Below are 25,634 nucleotides of genomic sequence, written 5' to 3'. Positions count from 1 at the left end.
ATCAATGCATAATTGTAACTTATAAGGGCAAGCGACAGAAATGTGACAGGACAGAAGGGCACTGCCATCTGGACATGCGTTCTAAGGAGACCAAGCTTACATTTAAACATTCTAAAAACAAAATGGGATGTATTTCTGGATGCTGGAAACGTTCAGATAGGACTCTTACATTTAGAGGCTTTTTTACAAGCCCCTTGTGCTGCTGGTGCATCCCTTCTTATCACATATGGAGTAGGCATTGCGCCACCGGCGCATCAGAAAAAGTGACGCTTGCTGGCGCACTGCCCTTGTAAATATGCCCCTTTATTTGATAAAAAGTGACACACCGGCGGCACAAGGGGCTTTGTAATTGTAAGAATCCCATCTGAACGTTTCCAGCATCCAGAAATACATCCCATTTTGTTTTAGAATGTTTAAATTAGCATAAGTAATAGTGGATTGGGATTGCTTTTCGCAGCATCCAAAATGCCTTTAAGAGTGTGTGTATTTCTTCTGCTAATGTCCACTTGTCAACTGGTGGAGTCGGCTATTAAAGACATAACTTCCTGACATCTACTTCGTATTGCTGTAGTAGGAGGGCCCTGCAGTGATTACTACTGCAGTTTTATCGTAAGGCATTCGTCGAAGAAGCTGTTTTCATCACCTCTTCTCTGTTGGTTCAGCGAACAACTGCTTCATTTCGCATTCAGCACTTCTGCAGAGATAGAAGAAAAGATTGTGTGCATGTTAGTTGTTTCTTCAGCGGTGCCAGAAATATAAATATAAATGGAAAGTAAAATGTTCTACAAAACCGCCTCATTATGGAGAGCCTGCACAACTCTCTTGACAGTGGTTTTTAATGTATGGCTGTCAGTCATGCTTTTTATTCTACAGCCTGGCTTTCATCTGTGAAATGAAGATTGCAGGTTTGACACATCCATCTCAGAACAGTATCACAAATATTATCCATTGTCTTCTCTACACGTGAAATAATAGGCCTTCCGTAGGATTAAGCTTTCGCCTGCAACGTCATTCATTTTTCTTTTTCGCAGCTGAGGGATTTTTCCCCAAGTAAAAGAAAGATTATATTATGGTGTTTCTTTATTCTTTCATCTTTCCTTTACAACCAACATTCGTAATTGAAATCTGGAAAAGGGACAAATTGAAAGTGAATCCAATGTTGAGTGTGGGGCAGGGTTGAGTTCAAAGTCTTTTCAACAATCTAGAGACAAAATGTATGGGCGCAAAATTAGTTTAGATATTCCAAGGTCAGCTCGTACTTGTATACAGTGGCGGCTCCACCGCTAAGGCGGAGGAGCATTGCCTCACAACTAAACAAACAGTGCTAAAAAATAAAAATAAAAAGATAATAACAAGAGTTATTATCATATTATTTTTCTTTGCTGGACTTGGAGCCAGGTCGCGTGGTGTGGGCTGAGCTCGCACCATCAGTGCTGTGTGAGGAGAGGTTTGCACTCTCCCGGTGCCCATGATTGTTTGGCCCCCACTTTTAGGCTGGACAGACCGTCATGCGCATTTAGCATGTTCTCCACCGGGCTGTGTTGCTCATCCCAGTACAGAAATGCCCAGGCTACCAGGCACTGCCTGTTTGGCCACTCAGACCAATCAAAACACTGCTGATGCGGCGTTTTGATTAGTTGGGAGAGGCAGGGAGCCTGAGTACTTCCGGTTCTGTGGAAGAGGAGAGGTGGTGATGGCTGCGACAGGTAAATGTATTTTTTATTATTTTTTCATCCCCCCTCTCACCACCCCCGTTCCAAGGCAGCTGCCACTGCTTGTATATGGCAATAAAATATTCTTATTAATTCAATGTGAAAAGGTAGCAGCGCTTAATTAGCGAAGGAATGCGTGTGATGCCTAAAGTTGTGCTCTGAATCCTGTGGCCATCGCTGTTAAATGCTGGTGCATTGAATACCAAGTCTGAGTTGTCTCATTTCACCTCAGACTAATCCACTTTCAGTGCCTGTCTGCCCCTTTATTTCACTCTAGTCAGTCTCTGCATTCTCCCTTTTATACAGTGTTTCCATCTTTATCTTCCCCTTCTTTCCCATGTGTGTGCCCACCTCCTTTCTCTCGGTCAATATCTGGTGATGGAAAATTAAGAAAGAAGTCCTTGTTCTTAAAAATGAGTGCCAGGGGTTTCCACCAACAATCACATGCTCAAATTCACACTGGGAGGCGGTGACAAGCCTGTTCTCTTTTTTTATTGAAACTTCAATAAAAATAGTTGGAGGTCTATGATGCTATGATGAAGGTGGTGGCAGTGGGAAAGCTTAACAATTTATCGTTTTTGGGTACACTGGCCTGAAAGATGGAGAACTTAAGGCTGACCGGGATGATCCCCAGTCTGAAAGACAATCAACAACGCCCAAGTAGTCTACAATGCAATATATAAAGTTTAATGAGAGCTTCGTGGGGATCTGTGAGTGTTTCAGCACTAGCTTTTCTGAACGAGGTTCTGACTAATAGTGCATGCTTTGGGTAAATTAGTCGCAACTTTGAGGTTGCGACTAATAGGGCAGGGTTTGGGTAAACTCAAGATAGTAACCAATGACTCCAGCAGGAGTAATTGGGAGACTGTGAGTTTAACTTACTGGTTGTTAAAAGTACCACATTTTTGTCACTCCCTCATGTATGCCTGTCTGATTTTGCTGGCTTTATAACTTTGTGCACTTTACCACTGCTAAACAGTAGTAAAGTGTCTCTGCCCCTCCCCCACCCCAAACAAAAAAAGGTATGCTGTACATTGGAACATTTTGTTTGGTCTTGTCGACTTCTCTGTAATTCCATTGTAAATGACTAAAAAATGCACTTATGACATGGAGGGGTAATTGTCATGTGTGGGTTGCCTTGGGTTTGACACTACCCTAATACATTACAAAAGTATGAGACTGCAAGGAGCACCACAGTGCTCCGGCTGGGCTGCAGTCTAATTGGCAGATAAAAATGCCTTTGTCATGTAGTAAAAAAGTGAGTCAGAGGGTTACTCCATCACAAATGTGACCGATATTATGACCGCCTCATTACAAGTACATTATTTCCCCTGGCACTTGTGTTGAGGCATACCCCTCTGCTAGACTCTAAATTGTGTCAGAAGATTGCTTTCACTGACACCGCAAGGCATATTTTAGGTGTGTTAGAACAAAGAAGCATCATACATGGATTACGGGCGGCACTTGTTCTGCTATGTTTTGGGAATATGGCTGAGATACCCGCCACCCCCTCTCAACACACTCCCCAAGGATGGGAGACAGGAAACGGTTCTGAACTTTTGGAAGACGGGAGGGAGTGACCCTCCCGGCCGTATTTATTAAAATATGAAACAAAATTAAAACATTAAAATAACAGTTTCATATTATGTACAATTTCATTACCACATTGCGATGTTTGGCTAACCTTAACATATTCTCTAATACAAAGGTTCTCCTAGCCGAACTAACATCCTACCAGACTTTAACTTGAAATTTTGAAATTGTACATCCTAATGTTTAAGGGCCAACGGCAAGGTCGTGACCGGTGTCAAGATCCCTAAACCAGAAACATCCCCCTCACTTGTGAGGGGCGACCGCACAGAGGTGTACCTCAAGTGCAACTACCAATTTCCCTTGACTTGACGGGGGCCCCAATAAACTCGTCGCCACTTAAAGGTCGTCCGAGGACTCGTGTGAGGTATCTAGAAGGTAGCGTAGACCCCCTCCCAAACCCCACACATCTTACCATATCTGCCGTCGCAGATATCCTGGCCCCGGGAAATTCCCCAGGAGGGGGCTGTAACCCCTCCTACCCAGGAAGGGGCCTTGACCGCCTTTCCTTTCCTTTCGGCGGCCCATCCTTAGACGGGACCGCCTACCCGTTGAGGGGCCGATGGCCACCTCCCTCGAGCGCTCCCATCCGTAATGGGTGACGCCCACTCACAGGGATCTTCCAATTAGTGCTCACCGATCATGACCTTACCGCCCGACCAAAATAAATACGACAATTCTAGCTAAATTACTAAAAAGACTAAATTCCTAGAAGACAGTAACAAACAGCTTATCAACGAGCAAGATTACGGATCAAACCAGTGCAGGATCACTTTATTTGAGAACATACTACGAATTGACCAATCTTTATTGCATAATCAAACTTATCACGATCATCATCACAACCTGCAAAAAGAAAATTAGCGGTACCACTTCAAACTTTATTTAAAACCACTCGCTGTCCTCAGGGGCTGGTGGGCGGGTCAAAATTGGCTCTTTGTTCCGTCTCGAGCTCACGTGCAGCGAGGGGGTGCAGCTTCCGAGCACAGGAACAAGAGGATGCGTTCTTGTCTTGTTGCTCCTTTTATCCGTCTTCAGGGCGGGCGTAAACCCGCCCCTGCCTGCCCCTTCGGGCGTGGCCGGCAGCGTCAGTGTCTAGGCCAGCCCACTCTAGGGCGGGAAAAGGCGCGCCCCGGCTACGCCGCTTCGGGCATACCAGCCGAGGCTCGCCTCCCGCCCAAAAATGGCTTCCCGGGGGGCTCGTGGTACTCCGCCATACGTTCGGGGGGACCGAATGGTCGCCCCTTTCCATATGGCTGAGATACCCGCCACCCCCTCTCAACACACTCCCCAAGGATGGGAGACAGGAAACGGTTCTGAACTTTTGGAAGACGGGAGGGAGTGACCCTCCCGGCCGTATTTATTAAAATATGAAACAAAATTAAAACATTAAAATAACAGTTTCATATTATGTACAATTTCATTACCACATTGCGATGTTTGGCTAACCTTAACATATTCTCTAATACAAAGGTTCTCCTAGCCGAACTAACATCCTACCAAACTTTAACTTGAAATTTTGAAATTGTACATCCTAACGTTTAAGGGCCAACGGCAAGGTCGTAACCGGTGTCAAGATCCCTAAACCAGAAACATCCCCCTCACTTGTGAGGGGCGACCGCACAGAGGTGTACCTCAAGTGCAACTACCAATTTCCCTTGACTTGACGGGGGCCCCAATAAACTCGTTGCCACTTAAAGGTCGTCCGAGGACTCGTGTGAGGTATCTAGAAGGTAGCGTAGACCCCCTCCCAAACCCCACACATCTTACCATATCTGCCGTCGCAGATATCCTGGCCCCGGGAAATTCCCCAGGAGGGGGCTGTAACCCCTCCTACCCAGGAAGGGGCCTTGACCGCCTTTCCTTTCCTTTCGGCGGCCCATCCTTAGACGGGACCGCCTACCCGTTGAGGGGCCGATGGCCACCTCCCTCGAGCGCTCCCATCCGTAATGGGTGACGCCCACTCACAGGGATCTTCCAATTAGTGCTCACCGATCATGACCTTACCGCCACAGGCCGGATAGTTGACCGGCTATCCGGACCCCCCACAACTCCTATCTAAATGTCATGTCTCAAAGTCCTCAGCCAAGCTATCAGGTCTCCTATGAGTAACTCGTTCCCCACCCGGGACAAGTGAACACCATCCCCCAAATACATACTGTCCCCTTTAATGCAACCATGCGAGATAGAATGCAGTGTACTTGAACGGAACAATCTACTCACTTTATTATTAATCTTCCTTACCGAATGATTCAGAGCAGAAACTGAAAGAGCCCCCCGCCACACTTTTCGTGGGATCATATGGGACCATGCAATCGTGCACCCTGGAACTCTTCTCGCTAACCAACTTACAGTGGAAAGCATCGCCTCAAGAAGAAGTCGTCTACCAGCGGTCACCAAATCATTGCCCCCAAGATGTACTATGACTACAGCCGGCGGTGACCTCGTCCGCCCTAACAAACCCTCGAAAAATGATTGAAACTGGTCAATACAGAGCCCGCCCTTTCCATAGAAGGACACACTGTACCCGTATTCCCCAGCCACGTGAATCATGTCACCTGCTTTGAATACGTCCGCGGCATGCCTCACGTATGAGTGGCCCACGACCCACACCTCCTTTTTCACAGCCGGTGATGTTTGACCGCTGGCCCGGTGTTGGGTCGACTGCATAGTCCGCCCCGCCTCGTAGGCTTGCGCAACTGAAAACCAAACAAAACAAGAAGCATGAGTACATCATTACAGCTTCACAACATGTGCAACCGCACATACCTTTTATAACAGTTGGAGGACCAACGCCCCATACGTTTAACTTGTTCGACATTCAGACCCCTGGCTGTAGCCTCCGTAGCAGCCCCTATCCGAAAGGAATGGGTCCCAAACTCGCCGGGGTTCAAGCCCGCAGCGGAAATCGACATCGCAAGCACCCGCTGAAACTGAAACCTCGTCAGTGGGGTGGCGTCAGCGTGTCTCAACAAGGTCCCCCCCCATGATGCCACCCTTTGCGCTAAATATTCCTCTAAGCAACTCACCGGGCACATGGGGGACCCGGGAATCCTTTGTATGACTATGCAATCTCCCATCGCACCCTGATCAGTCTTGGACCTGACAAACGAGACAGTCATTGTCTCCCCTCTGACCTGAACGTGCTCTCGGCACAGTCCCCCCATCACATCCCGCTTGTTCCTCGCCACTAATTCGCTTACCCGCATAGCCCCATGGAATGCCAGCGAAAAAGCGGCTCGGAATAACACCGCCTCAAACTAGGATGAACATGTTGAAGGGAGTACCGATAATAACAGGGCCAGCCTATCCAGACCTATCGGGTGCCTTTCATCTACTCTGCGGCCCTCAAGGCGTTGCCACCCACGTAGCGCTTTTTGTACAACGAAAGACGCTGTCGGGTCCTGGATCCCATAAGCCCTTGCCACAAAGGAAATGGCTGCCCGATGCCTCTGGGCCGTAGCCACTGATTTGCCTGCCTGATGTAGAGACAGCAGGAAGTTTACCACCCACTCCTCCTGGCCCCAAAGCTCCCCTCTAGCAGTCCCCAAAAAGGACAAATAGGAACGGAACGCCCCTTCATATGCCTTCCTCGTCCTGGGTGCTAAACTCTCTCCCACGAGGTTTCGTAGTTCGGGGCACCGAGAGACCAGAGAGCTTCGGGAAAGGGTGCCGCCACCGGGTCCGCTGTGGGCAGAAAACCCCAGAAGGCCTGCATACGGAAACGAGAAAGGGCATCAGCCGCTTGGTTCATCACCCCCGGCACATGTCGTGCCTTAAATAGCACATTCAATTGCATACACAACAAAACAATTTCTTTGAGCAGTCTCAGAATCCATTTGCATCGTGCCGCCTGGCTATTGATACACTAAACCACGGTCATATTATCGGACCAGAACACCACAGAGTGATCTCTGAACCCCTCAGGCCAAGTCTTCAAGGCCACCAGAATGGGGAACAGTTCAAGAAAAGCAATGTTACTTGTCAGCCCATCCTCATGCCACCATGACGGCCATTTTTGAGCCGACCATTGTGTGCCAAAAATGGCCCCAAAACCAATGCTCCCTGCTGAATCTGTCCACAGCCCCAGCTCTTCGGAGGACACCGCCGGTTTGTTCCAGACAACTCGACCATTGAAATCCGCCAGGAATGCCAACCAAATGCGCATGTCCTGACGAACCTCTGCCGAGAGCCTCGTGCGATGATGGCCCTCCTTCAGGCCGACCATGGCCTGAGCGATCGAGCGGGAAAAGGGGCGGGACATTGGCATTACTCTTAGGGCAAAGTTCAGCTGCCCCACCAATTGTTGTAATTGATGTAGGTTAACTTTGGACCTACTAATACACGTTTCCAGGGATGCCCTGAACCTTAGCACCTTGTCTCCCGGTAAACGAAAACAACCTCCCTCAGAGTCGAGCTCGATCCCTAGAAACTCGATGCAAGTCGAAGGACCCACCGTCTTACCTGGTGCCAATGGCACACCAAAATGATTCATCAAGACACAAAAGTCATTCAAAGCCTGACCACATTCCGGATCCCCGGCTGCCCCCAGAAACAAAAAGTCATCGAGATAATGCATAACCTGTTGAAACCCCGTCTTCCTTGTGAAGACCCATTGCAGGAAACAACTGAATTTCTCAAAATAGGCACAAGATATAGAGCACCCCATTGGCATACATCTATCCATGTAATAGTGGCCCTGAAACATGAAACCAAGAAGACGCTGATCGTCTGGATGTACCGGGAGCAACCGGAACGCTGACTCGATATCAGATTTTGCCATCAGCGCACCGGGCCCTAGGCGATTCAATATGGCTACGGCCTCATCGAAAGATGAGTATCGTACCGAACACACTTCCGGGTCTAACGCATCGTTTACGGAAAGACCACGTGGGGCTGACAAATTATGTATCAGCCGAAACTCACCCGGGTCCTTCTTGGGCACCACCCCTAAGGGGGAACAGACAAAGTTAGTAACCGGTGGCACATCAAATGGACCGGCGACTCGACCTCGCGCCACCTCCCTCCCAATCTTCTCCTGTACCACGGTCGTATGTTGCAAGACTGATATTTGGTTTTTACATTTCGCTACACCCTGAAACTCCCCCACTGGGATGCGGAAACCATATGAAAACCCGTTCCGCAACATCCCAGCGGAAGCGTGATCCGGGTATTCGCTGAGCCAAGGAATCATTGCCATGGTATCAATCGGAGTAGGTAAAGGCGCCCCTCGGACTATTTCAGACCTGTTTGGCGCCTCCTCTACCCCCGTTGTCACCCGTTTTGGCTCTGCACATGGACTCAGGATGGGATGATTGCCCACACCCGCTACATTCGTGCCTAAATTTGCATGACCCCTGGGGCCTCGTACATTTGCCCTTGTTAAAGTTCCAACAAATCCCTCTTTTACCTGTGGTGCCGTTCGGCCTCGAGTGGTAGTCGTTACTCGTACCTGATCGAAAGGGCGTCCCAGCATATTGGCGGGAAGACTCGCCCACACTACACCCTACCAATGGCAAATTCAACATACCAGTATCCTCCATTTTTGACCATGACACAGAATCGTAACAATCCCAAGTTAAGCTTTTATCATGCTCTTTCGCTTTTCTGAAAATATTATCGTAACAGAACCACTGGTTGCCCCCATATGATACGGAATACCCCATGATCCGTGACTGATAAATCGGCAATTCGGGCAGTAACTCGGGCCTACGTTCACCCAGAATGGATGTAAAAATCCCCCACGCTTTGCCCCAATTGCCAATATTTTCATTTACCTTAAAGGCGGCCATCTTTGCGCGCCAAACACTCGGATGCATGAGTTCCTTTTGGTTCTTCACATGCTCCATCTCATAATGATCGGTAAGCAACGAGAAGATGTTTACATACTCCTCTGCCCATATCTTTTCTTTAATAGCCATAGGGACATGTTGACCCAACTTTTCCCTTCGTGAAGGTGCAGACTCATCCCTTGCAATCGGCAATGGCCGCTTACCTGAACCAGAAGCTTTATCCGCGGCTGAGCCTGTCCCAGGTGGTTTTTCTACCGCCGCAACCGGCGCGATAACTGGCGATGCTACCTTCGCCGCCTCCCTCGTTTCGCGCAGTTGCTTCATCAACACCCGTGCTTCGTCAGACGTGGCGCCCTCGCTATTTTTACCCAACCACGCTGCTACTTGCGCCGCCAGCTCGGGCGGCATATCCTCCCCGGACACGGGGGTGACCACCACGGGAATCGGATTCCCCTCTGCCGGCACCGGAATCGGCCCTTCGAGTGGGGTACAGGGAACCGGGACGTCTCCCCCGGCTGCTCCCCTTTTGGGCCTCTTGCCTTTCCCTCCCGGAGCTGTTCCCGCCAAAGGACATTTCGGTCCCCCTTCCTCGTCTTTATCCGCCATTCGCTTTTTTAGGTCGGTCACCTCTTTCATAAGAAAACGCAGCATCTGATCGGTAGTCATTCGTTTTCCAACTTTCTTAGGCATTCTCCAACAGAATATCTGTAAAACAAACAAGAAAGATTAACACGCTCAAAATTGGCTCTTTGTTCCGTCTCGAGCTCACGTGCAGCGAGGGGGTGCAGCTTCCGAGCACAGGAACAAGAGGATGCGTTCTTGTCTTGTTGCTCCTTTTATCCGTCTTCAGGGCGGGCGTAAACCCGCCCCTGCCTGCCCCTTCGGGCGTGGCCGGCAGCGTCAGTGTCTAGGCCAGCCCACTCTAGGGCGGGAAAAGGCGCGCCCCGGCTACGCCGCTTCGGGCATACCAGCCGAGGCTCGCCTCCCGCCCAAAAATGGCTTCCCGGGGGGCTCGTGGTACTCCGCCATACGTTCGGGGGGACCGAATGGTCGCCCCTTTCCATTCGCTCTTTATATATATTGCTTCGTTCTCTAAGCTGTCTTCCTTGAAGTGGCTTCCCAGTGTTGCTTCTTGTTGGCTTCTATGTGTCTGACTTTTGCGTGACAATTTGACTGATTATTACATTTTCACCTGCCTAATTTTGTTACCAGGTAGGGAAATTAGGTGATAATGACCCAATTATGTACTGGTATTGTTCCGTAATTCCAGCCCAGCCTTATTTCTGACACTTCATTGTTCCCACTGTCCCTTGGTGTTGCCTTCCATTCTCTCTTGCTAGATACCTAGAGGAGATGCTTTTTCATTATGAGAAGATATACCCAGGAGGAGCATTGGGATTAAAACGTGTTTAAGATTGCATTGTACGTTTGCCTGCAGTGACCTGGTTTGTGTTTCTTATGTTTTTAATAAAATACATTTAAAATGAAAGGTAAATAGCGTGCTACTTTTACCGCTGTTACATTTTCTTCTACAGACTATTGTCAGGATTTTTAAGTGCTCTAAAAAGGTTCAGGATTCATCATTGGAGTTATTTAACTTATTGGTCATTAAACTGTGGTTAGTTAATGCATTGGTACTTAAATTAAATAGAATTAATAACAGTGGTGAACTTTAAAGGTGGTGAGGCGTAAGACCAAATCCTAAACATGCCTGCATGAATGGCCAAAGCTCTCCTCCAATGCATTTTTGATGAGGATGAAATGGGTTGCAAGTCATACTGAGGAAATCTTCAAATAGAACTACCTGGCTCTTTCCCTTGCCATAGACCAGGGAATGCATGACACAGTTAATCAAAATACAGTGTTTCAGAGTGAGAGTCCAGATGATGACTGTGTCTGAGGAAGCCAGGTCTGTTCTGTGGTAATCATATCTAAGACATATGAAGAATTCATACAGACTCAACCAAAATAGGGGACTGTGCCTAAAGTTCTTTGTATTACACCCAGTGGGCCGTGAATGGGAGTGAGACATCCAGGAGACAAGTGTGCCTGAGACACCAGTGGCAGATTCCAAGATCCGCTGATGACTGCATCTGAAACACCTAGAGGACTCAGAATGGGTCACCCAGAGGGACTGTGTCAGAGACTGAGACACTCACGGTCTGTTTCTGTGACACCTTGTTAACTGTGTCTTAGGCACTCAAGGGTTCAAACTAGACACCAAAGGACTGAGTCTGAAAATGAGATGCCTGGATGACTACCTTGTAGTGAGACGTTTGAAGGATGACTGCACATGAGTCACCCATATCGGTTTCCAGGAAATGCTTGTGATTGTGCATGAGGCATTCTAATACCTCAGACTGGGATACCCATGGAGAGTGTCTTACCATCTGAGACACCCTCGTGGCTTTGTCTGAGAGAGACATCCAAAGAACGTTGCCTGAAGGCAAGACTTCCAGCAGATTACTGTGCCCAAGACACCATGTAGCCTGGTGCGTGTGTGTGGGATATTCTGCGCCCCTCAGAATAGGACATCCTGAGAAAAGGTGACCAAGATATCTGGAAGACAGTGGCCGAGAGTGAGACGGGCTGATAGTGAGTAGCTAGCTGGGAGCGTGCCATTCTTGGGATGTTTCACATCCAGGGACAGACCTCCAGATGACTGTGCATCGAACACTCAGGACTGTTTCTGAGATACAATGGTGACTGTGTCTATCATGAGAACTCAGACTAAGGCCCAAAGACAGGCTCTGTACCAGTCTGACACATGCAGAGTCTGTGCTGAGCATACCAATGGAGTAAACACATTGGTAACATTCAAAAAAATATCTTCTTCCACACTCATTTTAATGTGTTATAGGTCAGGTCAGAAGAACTCAAAAAAATTAACTTCTATCAAATCCAGATTTATCTAACACCATCAGACTTTTAAAGAACAAAGGCATGGACTTTACAGTGACTGAAGTATGCTGACTTCAGGAAGGCAAAGCTCTCATTATTCCCATTTGCATTCATGGGCAGCTCACCCAGTCCAGTCTTTCCCTTTTGCTTTCTTGGATTTGCGGTCCAGCGGATAAACTTATACAATTGGGAGTGCAATTTAGAGATAGCAAAAGGGAACATTTGGGGCTTCATGAGCTGGGAAACTTGAAAGCTCTGGGAAGGTCTTGCTTCTAGGCCACGGCCTTAGATGGGACAAAAAGGTGGCCGGACTCTAAAAGGGGCATGGAAAAGCAGGAGGAACCAAAAATCTTTTACAAGAGTTGTGGTATATGTAATGAAAGGCATGGACAAATATGAATGTTGTTCTTTGCAAATTCTTACTACTCGACAAAGAATAAATGCAATCAGAAAGAAACTATATATACACTGTACAAGCTCTCTATTTTGGAAAGAGTTTGTCTGGAGTATTGTGCCCTCAGGCCTCCTATTTCATGGGAATAATTATCAGAAACCACAATGAAAAGCCAAATGTGAATCTGAATCAATGACTGGATACAAGCTATCCTGGCTGATGAGGGGTGAAACCCCAAAACCGGTCCTAGGATACTTGTTTCAGGTCCAGGTAGGACCTGGCTTATCAGTTCGGGCTGGACTGTTCCCATGAGGCACATGGTCAAGACCGATTTGCATACGGCCAGGTCTAAACTGGGTTGGCATGGTGAGCAAATGAGTGATGGAGTTACCCAAGATCTCTTGACTGGGAGTGAATGTTTTGATTTGTTCTGCATTCCGTCCATCAATTGTGTGTCTTTTGCTTCCTCACCCTAAGTGTGTTGGGTATGCCCATACGTGGGTCCCGGGCTCACTGTGCCACTGGATTCCCGCTATATCTGGCTGATGAGAGGTAAAACCCCGAAATCAGTTCTAGGATGCTTGTTTCTGGTCCAGGGAGGACTTGGCTTGGCAGTTCGGGCTGGACTGTTCCCATGAGTCACAGGGTCAAGACTGATTTGCATATGGCCAGGTCTAAACTGGGGTGGCATGGTGAGCAAAAGAATGATGGATTTAATGCAGATCTCTTAACTGGAGGTGAATGTTTTTCTTTGTTCCGCATTCCGTCCATCAATAGCTTCATCTATGTGGCACATGCACCTCAGATTAAATTGAGGACAGCCAGCCTCATGGGCACCTCCAGCCTTTCCCAACTCCTCCCAGAATGGGGTGGGGTCATGGGGCGTGTTCCCACCTCACCCTGTGACTAGTTAGGAAATAGGAGGGGTGCAGTTGTACACACCTCTGCCTCGCTGATTGACAACAGCCTTGATAGCCCATGGCTTAAACATAAAGCGCCCAGGCTGTTTTCAGTCAGCGAGGCTGCAGTGCATCATCAGGGGCAGTGCCTTACAGTGTTGTAGGCCACCGAAGGCCAGGGCTAAAATCAAGAAAGCCCATTTGAAATTTGTGGTAGCCAGCAGATGCACTCTAGCACATGTGCCTCTTGAAAGTGCCTGGTTTTGCCTAATCCTTGGACAGGGAGTGGCTCACACTCTCATCAGGGTTAAGAGAATTAAACAGTCAGAAAAAAGTATGAGGTAGCAGTTCAGTAAAAAAAATGACATGAGCGGAGTCCTGTTGCCTTAATAAAGTAGCTGCCTCTAATTAATAACTATTATAGTCATATTTGTAGTGCCAAAAAGGTAGATCTATGCCTATGCTTGCAATCCACACTACCATGCTATGAACATCGAAAATACTCCTGCGGTAATGAATATTTTCAGATAAAAATATATTTTAGTTCAGAAAATGAAATAATAATATTGTTTGTCGTCTGCTAATGAGGATTCTCCTAGTAACATTGTTCGAAATCTTGGTGCTCATTTTCAACAAAATTAACAAGAACACCTTAGATTGATAAAAAAAGAGCCACCTTCTTTACTTCCTATAGACTGCTGCAAATCCATTGTTCAGTTTATTTTTTACATTGTAGTCTGGCTCACCGGTTAGAGGCGGCAGACCCGAGAGCAGAGGACGGCCCGGGACCAGGGTTCGATTCCCGGCTCGGCAGGTTTCTGGACCAGGGTCAGCGGACTCGATAATTCTCTCGCCTCGGTGCCCACTCTGATCAGCGATCACACTCGGCAACTTTGGGCATTAGCTTGCCTCATCTTCACTAACGGCTCCACCAGACCGCCGGGGATGCCTGGTCTCACCCTGGAGATACCCATTAAGGGACCATCTCTCAGGGAAGCCAGGAAGGGTTTCGCACCGGTCGAAGCGCCTTGGGACCCTCCGGGTAAGTAGTGCGCTATATAAATGCCTATACATACACATGCCTATACATCATGTTTTAACTTTAGCAATTCTTTGTAAGCTGGATTTCACAAAATTTCGCATTGTCCAGAAAGGCACAGCAAGATTGATAGTAAGTCTAGACAAGATTCGAGTTCTAGCCATCTGCCCAATTTAATTGCCTCCGCTTCCATAGAAAAAAATCTGGTTCAAATGCCTCTGCTTTGCTGGCCGGGCAGTTTGCTCTGAAGGCTTTCTCTGTTTTCAACGGAGATTTCTAAAATATGGCCTGCCAGGCTCACTCAGATTGGCTTCTGCCCCTTGTCTAATGCTTTTTAAGTGTTTTAAATCCTGAGCAGATGGTAGAGCTCTGTTGGCGCACACTTAAACGCACAACCAACATCCATTGCTGATTAGATCGCAAAGCAATATTAAGAAATTCACACCCTTATTAGTTAACCACAGTGAGTTTGTGTTGCACTTGGCCATTTTTGCAGGGTCATCCCTAAACTTGTTGCCTTTCTCCTAGCTTTTTTTCTGACATGGTATTGTTGGTTTTAGGCCTCTGGGCACTTTAGCACTGCTGTCCAGTGTAAAGTGTGTGTGCTCTCTGTGATAAATGTGGTAAGATTGGTCTACACCTGTTTGGCCTAATTAATTTACCTGTCAGTCCCTTGTAAAGTGTTATCTCATATACCCTGGGCTGGTAAAATAAATGCTACTGTTGGGCTTGCAGCGCTGATTGCGCCACCTACCAAATTAGCCTTTCAAACCTATCTCAGGCCTCTGCCTTTGCTGGGCCTGTACGCGCAGTGTTACTGCCGCTGTGATGTGGCACCTAAAGGGTGTGCCATGTCCGTGACCCCCCTCTTTCCTACATGTCAGTCACCCCTTAGGGAGGCCCTAGCTAGCCCTATGGGCAGGGTGCATTATAGGTAAAAGATAGGACATTTACCTTAAGTGTGTGACATGTCCTGGTAGTGACAAACAGTCATTTTTGGTTTCTCACTACTGTAGGGATGCCCTCCTATAGGAATGCATTGGGGATTCCCTGATAAGTCTTGCAGTGATAATCCCTGATATGAGAGGTGCAGCGTAGTCAAGTTTGGTATGTTTGGAATAGTGATAATAAATGCTACGCAATGGTGTGCGCACATTTATTATAACAATTATAGAAATGCCACTTTTAGAAGTTCAGAACACAAAACAATGAACCCGGCTCCGTACTACCGTACACTCCTACTACTCATGGAGTAACGAACAGTCAACTCTTTTATCTGTCCGAATGGAATTTTTATTAGACCATTCCTGTTTCTTTAAAAGTTAATCAAAATTTTTTTTTTTGGACTGATAAAGAAACATAGACTTATCAAATTCACACATGAACTTACACGTATATACAATTCACAATAACATACACTTAAAGACAAAAATGGACTTAGAAACTGTGAAAAAATTATTAGCAACAGCTTGCAAGATGACATTTAAAAGAGAAGCTCACGCGAGTGGGGCTTCTCTTTTAAATGGTTGGGACCGATTGAGGGTTCCCAGGGTAAACAGCCATAACAACGCGGGCATTACCCTGCGCTGCTATTACAACGCTACTTTTACAACGCAAGTCGTTAAAACGACTTGCGCTGGAGGGGGCTGTTGGATAGGGAATAGTTTAATTTTCTATTCCAACACCTTCCCTACTGTAACGTGGGCTGGAGTTGGAATAGAAAATTAAACTATTCCACTATCCAGCGCTTACAGTGCAAGTCGTTGTAACTACTTGCGTTGTAAAAACAGTGTTGTAATGGAACGCGGGGTAAAAGCCTGCGTTGTAATGCCATACAACCGTTCCTAGGGCACCGTAGTGCCAAGGCATTTCCCTCAACTGCCCCACTTGACAGTGGGCAGCTACGAGGATGGGAAACATTTTCGGTGCTCACTTGGCAATAACTTGGAGTTAGAAGTCCCGGAGTGAGACAATGGTGCCCATGCCTCTTTGTTTGGTTCCCAGCTGTACCCCCGTGGCAGACAGCTGCACATTTGTTTTTCAAGAATTCTAGAGAGGGACTCAGGCCCAGTGGTATCAGTACTTACTTAACTCCACAGCTGCCCCGCAGGACAGTGGGCAGCTGCAACATTTGGGGGCATTTTGGTGATGAGGAGGGGGGTGAGTTACACTCCCCTAAGCCCCAGTGCATTGCGCACTTCTTGTTTGCTGCATTTGCAGCCAGAGGGCCAGGAGGCAGTCCTGTAGAGCCCTAACTTTGCTGGACAAAGGGCATTTGAGCCCTTAAAAAGGCCAGTTGGCCTGGGGGTCAGTTTAAAGTGTTGGTAGGGTGCCAGGCCCTAACGTGATGACCAATGCCTAAAGTTATTGCATACCTTGTTTATGCTTAGGATATTTATGCACAATGCTCTGGCCTAATTGTGATTCAGACATAATGTGTTTATGCTAAGGAGGTTAGCGCATACTGTGTTTTATATTTATGGCCTCCTTTCTGATGGTTCTGACCTTGGCACAATTGGTCTGGTCCTGTATATAATCCCCTGTGAAAATTTCCAGTGCCAGTTGGCACAGTGTAACTGTGTGATTAGGTCTCTAATGTGTTTATGATAATACAAAGGCTATTTTTTATATAACCTTGTGTGGAGTTTCTTTTGTGGTGTGCCTAGTTTGTTGCTGCTTTGTGTGTGTTGCGCAAACGCTTTACACATTGCCTCTGGGATAAGCCTGACTGCTCGTGCCAAGCTACCAAGGGGGTGAGCAGGGGTTATTATCAGAGTGTAACTCCCTTGCCCTGACTAGAGTGGTGGTTTCTGACTGGCTTTGGCGCAAGCCTTAGCCAACTAAAAAAAACATTTCTAACAATTTGCCTATTGGCAAATTGAAGAGCTGTAGCTTGACCACATTAGCAGCCGGGATACCTCTCATTGTCTCCATCCCTGAAATTAGCTGCTTACTGTATCTTTCAAGATAGTGTCCAAATGGCAATATCAGTAAAAAAGAACATAGTGATGCAGACCTCATACAATTAAAGGTGTAACAAGAAAGAAACTTGAAACCTACCTCAGATTTTGGGAGAGTTATACATCTTGACGTATTTCCATGCTGTCCTTTGAAAGATACACCACCCAGTAAACCAAATTGAACACTGCAAATGTCATGGGAAAGAGGATCCGAGAATACTGGTCTATCTTGCTGGTGGTACCATGCTGCTGTGTAGGGTATCCCAGTGCTGGGTGGGATGGAGGAATGCACATTTTTTCACAGTACTTTGAATCATAGCAAACTCTGTTTCCTGCATATGACAATTCTCCTCGAGGAAGCTCGGTTTGCCTTCTCCTCTTCAGGTGTGTGTGAGGATCACATTGCTGGGGGGTAAAAAGGATGGAACATTAATCTCTTGTAAATGTTAGAAGCACATGTTTTTCTTGCTTTTTGCATTTTAATGGTCTTGTAGAAGTCTGGCAAGGACATGAGTCATGACAAGACCAGCTTTCAGCAGTTGACTGAAACATTGATAACATAACAGCACTCACTCATTGATTCTCCAAAAATGGAAATCGAGAGAAATCCCTCTCATGAGCAATGGATAGAAAGGATGCAGCAGGTACAAGCACACGAAGAGCTCTATGCTCTCCGGATGGGGGTGAGTTCCAAATTTTGTAAAATCGGGATGAGGCAGGTAGGATGGGTTAGTATCCGAGGTTAACTACGACCACCTCCAGGGTCAAAACATACGACCATTAATTAAGGGTTCAATCAAGTATGCAATGCAGCTTTTGGGGGACTTGTCAGGTATTCGTCTTTTGAAATCATGTGATACGAATTAAGATCTCTCGAATGTGATATGAAATAACGTGCGAAATCAAGATGTTCTAAATAACCACGTCTTGGATGAAATTAAGTATCATATGGTTCTGTGCTTATGAAAAGAGGCAATATGATCTGTGCACGATTGTTAGCCAATCTTTATCTATTTAACAATTTACTATGTGGCTGTGTGTATAAGACGAAGTATATTCGATCTGTTTAGTTGTGTTTAGTTTTCATACGCAATTTTCGGCAATAGATAGAACTATCTATTATTTGGCTATGCGGGACAAGATGAGTTGTATCCTATTTATTTTTCTCTACTTAACTTTTGCATTTTATATGCTGATAATGAAATGAGAAAATATATATATATATATATATATATATATATATATATATATATATATATATATATATATATATATATATATATATATATATATATATATATATGTATATATATATTTATTAAAGTACTCACTGCAACACTTGTTAAATCAGATAGTCCAGCTGTAGAACTGTAGAAGAACAACCCTAATATCACACCACTGTAGGTCTTGAAACACCAAGCACAGCCAAAATAGACATTCTCAATTTCATGAAGTTCAAGCATAAACCCTAACAAATAAAACATGCAACCCTTTGTTGTGGTGTGACACGGGGCGGCGTGGTAGTATGCAGAGCCACGTATTGCTAATACCTGTACATAGTTTTCTGCCTGCAGAGATCATGCCTCGGGCCCATTTTATTCACCCCGTCCCCACGTCAGGGGCACACAAAAGAGAGTTAAACCCAAAACACCCCTCATCGGGGGATACATAGTGGGCTCACCCACCAAAGGGAAACCTAATACCCTTGACAGCTACATGACAAGTGCCTCCTCCAGATATCTCATTATAGCACCATAATCTAAGCAATGTTTTATATCTTTAATTTGGCAATGTTATGCAAACGTTTCAGAACATTTAGAGATACTTTTCATACTAATCACATTTAGTCAAGATGGGAAAATATGCAGGCATTTTCTCTGCAGATATACATTTCTCAAAAACATGGGAACACATATTAAAGATTTAAGGGCCTCATTTATGAGGCCGTGTGCCACTTTTACGCATGGGGCTTGCCCCATGTGAAAGGCCACATTGCTGGAGTTGCGTCACTTTTGTGACACACTCCAGCAATGCGTCACTTTTGCGCCATACAGATACGTCAGAAATACTGACGTATCTGTAACTCCTTGCGCAATGATGTGTCATACTGTAAATATGACTCATCATTGGTGTCGCAAGAAGGGCGCAAGGAAAAGTGACACATCGCTGCTTTCACGCAGCGATGCGTCTCTTTTCATAAATGAGGCCCTTAGTGTATAAGTATTAAAAGCATAACAACTAGCAAGTTGCACATGTTTTGAACGCACTTAATGAAGGTCAATTGCATTTGTTTTGCAACTTCAGACTCTTCTACAGTTTACGATCATGTAATGACAAGGCTTCCACATAGACACAGAACTGACCCTTGCAGCCACTCATAATTTCAATTCCAACAAATTGGAGCTCCCTTAAAAGTGTCATGAATGGCAACTCATAAAGGCTTGTGAGTCAACAACAATTGTTACAAACGCAATTACAACATTAACACACAACAGGGTCTCATCCTTAACTATGCAGAACCCCTAACCAAATAGGTATTTGTTTCTTGGTTTCTAAACCCATTCTGTTAAAAAAATAGCAAATCTTAGCACCTGAAAGAAGTGTTGACAAGCTCTACCTACATCGACAAATAATCCGGAACTCCTTACAATATGCAACCTGAAATCTAAGAGGTATGGTACCAGAATATCATTTCCTAAATATTGTTTGTTAAAAATAGTGTCCTAAATATTGTTTACAAAAATATTGCTGTGTTGGACCTAATAGTAGAAAAGCTATATCAATTGTTTTGTACATGACATTTAGGCCACAGTATTTATGTCAGACATTATTGTTACAGATATTTTAATATACAACCTTTTTAGAAACTCAACAACAATCTGTCAGCAATTTTCAATTTATATGATGTTGGAGAGAGTGCCTGGATGCAGGGTCTGGTGAGTCAGTGGAGTAGTGCATTCATTGCATGGATCTGGGTTTGGGCTCATAGGATAAGTTCGAAACCTGGCAAGTCCATGCAGGCTTTCCGCCTCAAGATAATATGAGCATTCTTGAGTTGGAAACACAGGAGTGAACGTACGTTTCACAAAAAACACATTATGAACTGGAAGCAAGCATACAAAACAGTGAGGAGCAGAAGCAAGAAAAGGTGGTTCTAATGGATGATAGCAGGGGAATAGTGGCCATTAGTACACCCGGTAAAATGCACCGGGCCCAGAGGTGGGAGGGCCCAGTCTGGCTTGCACCAAGTGATAATATTTCAGAGGGCGTCTGTGCCCAGGATGTGCAGTCCTGCTCTCATCTGTGGCCTTTAATGCTGCAGCTTAATTTAGGAACCTACACAACACTGGTGAAAAAATATTGGAAGGTCTTGCCGAGCTCAGCTCTACTGCTCTCCTCCGACAGCCACAGCACAATAAACCCACACAGGTATTCTACTATTTCCAGAGCATCAGTGCATCCCCACGTCTTTGCCAGTGCTGCTCTCTCCTAATCCGTAGTTCTCACTGACTGGGAAGTGGCCCTTCACTCACAGCTCTGCTGTGCCACCTCAGCCCTGAACTTGGGCCTTTAACTGACACTTTTATGAGGAATACTAATTGTGATGCCACAAAACATCTTTTGATGGCATAAAACCTTAACACAGTTAAAGAATTGCTATTGTGTGTCTTGGACAGCACAGATATGCATTGATGAGACAGGCTAAGAATGATACAGCCCCGTCACCCCTCAAGCTTACATAATGAATTACTGTATAGGTAATAAAGCAGAGGTGTACTCTTTAAGTGCTCTACCTCAGTATCTGCTTTTCTTTCTCCCATTCACACCTCACTCCTTCCTTTCTCTCCCTTATTCCTTCACTATCTGCGCTACGTCCATGTTTCCCCTTAATCTACACCTTTTCTCCTTCCCCTCTTTCACTCCCACTTTCTTTACACATGCTGTCTGCTCTTCTTCCCTTGTCTTTCTTTGCTTTCCACTTTTCATTCTCATCATGTTCAACTTCCATCTTGCACTCCCAATCTCTGCTTTCCCCACTTCTCTTCACATTATTTGTGTAGTGTATCTATCTTTGCCTTCAGACCTTTCCTCCTTCCACAATCTCCCTTTTATGTTTTTCCTTCTTGAGCATATATCTATATCCACTCCAGGAATCTGTGTTTGATGTCAGGGTCATAAATTTAAATCTTGGTGAGGCCACACAATCTTTTTTCTTTCTGAGGTTAATAAAATGAGTGCCATTGAGCTGGATAACATTTGTATTCGAAGTCAAGGCCCCCTCTGGTGAATATGTGCTTTACAAACATAATTGGTATGTTAAGAACACATATATGTATTTTAATACTTTGTTTTACAATTTCTTTGCAATATTACCCAGCCATTATTCCCTATGTCCTTCCGTCACACAGTACCTTTCAAACACATTTCCATTCACCTGAACTCCTTTCTTTCCTTCGAGCCATCTTTTTCTTTCCTTGTTCTCATCCTCAGCACATCCAGCATTGCCTCCTTTCCTCTTTCCATTCTTGCTTCCTTGCACCCTCATTCATTCCCCCTCGTCCCTCCCTTGGTGCATTTCTCCCCTCTTCCTCCTTTCATTCCTTACTTTCTTTTTTTGCCTGCTCCTTCCTTCATCCCTTCTTTAATTTCTTCTCTTCTGATCTTCAACCCTTCCTTCTGCTTTTCGTTATCATTTCCATTTGTCTTTCTATTGATCCATCACACATCGTCCACTTCCTTGCTCTTTTTTTTCTTTTTTTTCTTTTTTTTGTGTCCTCATCTTTCGCCCTTGGTGATCAACTAGTAGCGTGTGGAAAATAACCTTACTGTCTCAGATAATCTGGAAGGAGCACCAGAGAGATCACCCTAATTGCCCCACAGTAAGCAGTGTCATAATCCACTTAAGCCACTTTAGAACAATCGTGTGGGACATATGCTGCGTTTATATACCTGATCCTGCACCCGTTCCAGCTTTGTAGGGTATAGTCAAATAGAGGGTAAGATACCAAGCAGCATAATAATTGGACTTGGGGGGAAAAAAAAAAAACAAGATCAAACCAGAGTGTATTACCAATTTAGTAGCCTCCAGAAGTTTCTCTTATTTGTATTTCCTGATCTTAAAAGGTCCATCTTTGATACTTGTAGCACTGATGTTTGCCAGTCCAGCAAGGTAGGAGATACGGGGTCCTTCCATCTCTTACATATTTCTCTCCTTGCCAACAACATACAAAAAAAATTTGATCTTTTGCGGGACCATGAAACTCTGGAGAAATACCAAAGATAACCAAGGCAGAACATAAAGTTAATCGGGATCCCAAAGAAGTAGATATTAAAGTAGTAACTGAGGTCCAAAACGGTGATAGGAGTCGGCAATTAAAAAACATGTGCAAGTCCGAAGCCTCTACCAATCCACATTTTGGACATGAAACTAACGGACTATCCGAGAACTTCGATAAACGTTGGGGGGAGTAGTAGGCCCTGTGTAATGTAAACAAGTGGTTACGACGTAACCAAGATGGTTTTACAATACTCCACATGATCCTAAAATAATCATACCACATATTTTCCACACTAATATCTGTCATATGTGTAGACCACAACTGCTCTGGTAGCTGGAACTCACCCTCTACCTCATCTAGTATAAGATTATACCAGAAGGAGACCTCTTTGTTAAATGGAGGCTTATCTGTTAGGAGAGACACCAATGTACTATCCCCTCCCAGCTGGAATCTGCCTGAAGTCTGTGAATGAGAATGTGCCCAACTTTGCATTTGAAGGTATTTAAACCTAGAGAGCCGAGACACCACTTTTAGACTCAATACCTCCCATGGCAGTAGTGATCCCTCCAAAAAAATGTCTTCCCAAACTACCCAACCTGACTCGCGCAACGGTGCAGCGAGACTATCTAGCAGCCACGTCGGGGAGCCAGGAGAGTTCCATAATGGAACCTTACCTGAGTGGTAATCTATTCTGATGGTGCCCCTCAGTTTGGCCCATGTTCTACATACGACTCTAAGCACCTTCAGTTTTCTATTCTTAAAAAACTTGGGGTCCCCAAACTTAAATAAAAATTTGCGATCAGCCACTTTTTCACCTCTAAGTAACGCAGCAAACATATGCCACAACCTATATTAGTCGGAGATTTTAACAACATCCTAACATGAGACATCTGGAATGCCCACCCGTAGAGCTGTAAATCAGGGGCCGCCAAACCTCCCTTCTCTCTACGTCGCCTGATCTTCTTCCAGGCAATTTTCGGATTGCGGTTGTTCCAAATAAAAGAGCGAATATCGCTTTGAAGCTTAGCTATCATAATGGGATTGAAAAAAAGGGGAATAGTATTAAATAAAAATGTTACCCTGGGTAAGATCGTCATTTTGACTAAGTTAGATCTACCCAACAGAGATAATGGGAGTGTAGACCATGATTTCATCAGTCTACGACATTCTTTGGCTATAAGCGAGAAATTTGCTGGAACTATCTCATCTATGTCTTTGTATATATTCAGACCCAGGTAATGGAGGACTGAGCTCATCTGGGACCCTGCCACGGGCTCAGGGTCGTTCCAGACCATTATGTCTGTCTTGGCTGCATTAACCTCGTACCCCGATATGACTCCAAACTCTTTAGCCAACATAATTACTGCCGGAAACGCCAACCGTAATTCTGATGTGAAAATGAGAACATCATCCGCATATAAGGCTACCTTTCTCTCCCATCCCTCAAAGAAAAAAGACTTAATGTTGTTATTATCTCTTATCTTCTGAGCAAAAGGCTCTATATAGAGATCGAATAAGAGGGGGGAAAGGGGGACGCCTTGGTGGGTACCCCGAGTGATTTTGAATGGGTCTGAAAGTTCTCTGTTGACAAGTACGGATGCTGACGGATTCATATACAGGAGTTTGACTGCATGTCTGAATTTTTTACCAAGATTATATTTCGCTAAGACCTCCGATAGGTAAACCCAGTTCACCCTATCGAAAGCCTTGGTAGCGTCCAAGGTCATTACTGCTAAAGGAAGTGTTGCCATTGTTGCCATATCGATCGCGCCTATAAGGTCATAGGTCAGCTCATACAACTGGCGCCCTCTTACAAACCCTTTTTGATCTGTGTGCAAGATGTTTGTCGCTACTGCCCCCAACCTATTTGCCAGTACAGATGTGAAGATATTGTAATCTGTGTTTAATATGGAGATTGGTCTGTAAGACCCACAGTTTGATGGTGATTTTCCTGGTTTTAAAATCAATGTAATTGATGCATTATCCCATGATTTCGGAGGGGGCATTCCTTTCAGGAGAATCTTGTTGAACAACTCGGTCAAAAAAGGAATAATAGCTAAGATCAAAACCTTATAGATTTCAGATGGCAGTCCATCGGGGCCTGATGCCCTACCTTTTTTGTTGCTGGCTATAGCTACCCTGACTTCTTCTTGTGAGATCGGATCGTCCAGCTTATTACTTTGTTCTAATGTCAAGGCAGGAAGAGAAATGCCCGCAAGCCAATCTTCGACCTGCCTTGATTCAACGTTATTGTCCTCACAGTAAATTTCACTAAAGAAGTCACGGATCGTTCTCCTAATTTCGACGTCAGATGATAGTGTATTTCCTCCAGTCGTAATTGAGTTGATATTATTACGCACTAACTCAGTCTTTGTTTTCCAAGCCAGCAGTTTACTTGCTCCTTCCCCATATTCAAAATGTGCCAGTCTGCTGGCCTCCCACCTCTCTTGAACCCTGGCATTTATTACCAAGCTTAACTCTTCTTTCAAGATAGTCACCTTGTTCTGCTTCTCATGGACTATAGATGCACCAGGATCAGGATGACTGGCAATTTCTATTTGTAGATTAGCCACTTCCTTTCTCACTCATTTCTTCTATACCTTCATGTCTTCCTTTCACATTCTTTTCTTATTTCCTCCATTACTCATTTAAATCCTCATTCCAATACTCACCTTACTGCCTGCATTTGTTGTTATCTTCTTTAATGTATTCCATCTGTCATACCTTCAAATCTTTAAACAGCCAGGACAAGCACATTCTCTTTAGTTTGGAAAGCTGACTCTGGCCTTCAAATGATCCTACTAATGGTACATTTTGAGATTTACACACATTTTCTAATTTGAGTTCACTTTTAAGTTGTCACAGGCTTCTCAAATGTTAAAATATGTAATGTTATATTGATTCATATAGCACACTTATCACCCAAGAGGGTACCCAGGCCCTTGGGTAGGTGTGTACCTGTAAGGGCTTCAATATGATTATGTGAAGAACTAGGTCTTCAGCTTCTTGCAAAACTCAAGACATGAGAAGAGAGCTCTAATGTGTTTAGGCTTGTGGATGTGTGTGAG

The 25,634-nt window shown here is 45.2% G+C and overlaps 1 protein-coding gene across 1 annotated transcript in view; it reads right to left on the bottom strand.

Annotated features, from left to right (window-relative positions):
• Nucleotides 1–474: 474 nt before the first annotated feature.
• Nucleotides 475–25,634, bottom strand: part of GABRA6 (gamma-aminobutyric acid type A receptor subunit alpha6) — a 267,861-nt gene continuing 242,701 nt past the window's right edge. Inside the window, exons 9-10 of the mRNA XM_086928835.1 lie at nucleotides 17,388–17,692; nucleotides 475–694 (exon numbers count right to left, since the gene is read on the bottom strand). Of these exons, the coding sequence (XP_086784961.1) occupies nucleotides 17,405–17,692 (288 nt within the window). The 3' untranslated portion in view covers nucleotides 475–694; nucleotides 17,388–17,404. The remainder of the gene's footprint in view (nucleotides 695–17,387; nucleotides 17,693–25,634) is intronic.

This window comes from Lissotriton vulgaris, chromosome 7 (assembly GCF_964263255.1).
Source record: "Lissotriton vulgaris chromosome 7, aLisVul1.2, whole genome shotgun sequence".
Taxonomy (NCBI): Eukaryota; Metazoa; Chordata; class Amphibia; order Caudata; family Salamandridae; genus Lissotriton; species Lissotriton vulgaris.
Note: the sequence above shows the minus strand (reverse complement) of the source record. Positions and strands in the feature narration are given on the sequence as shown.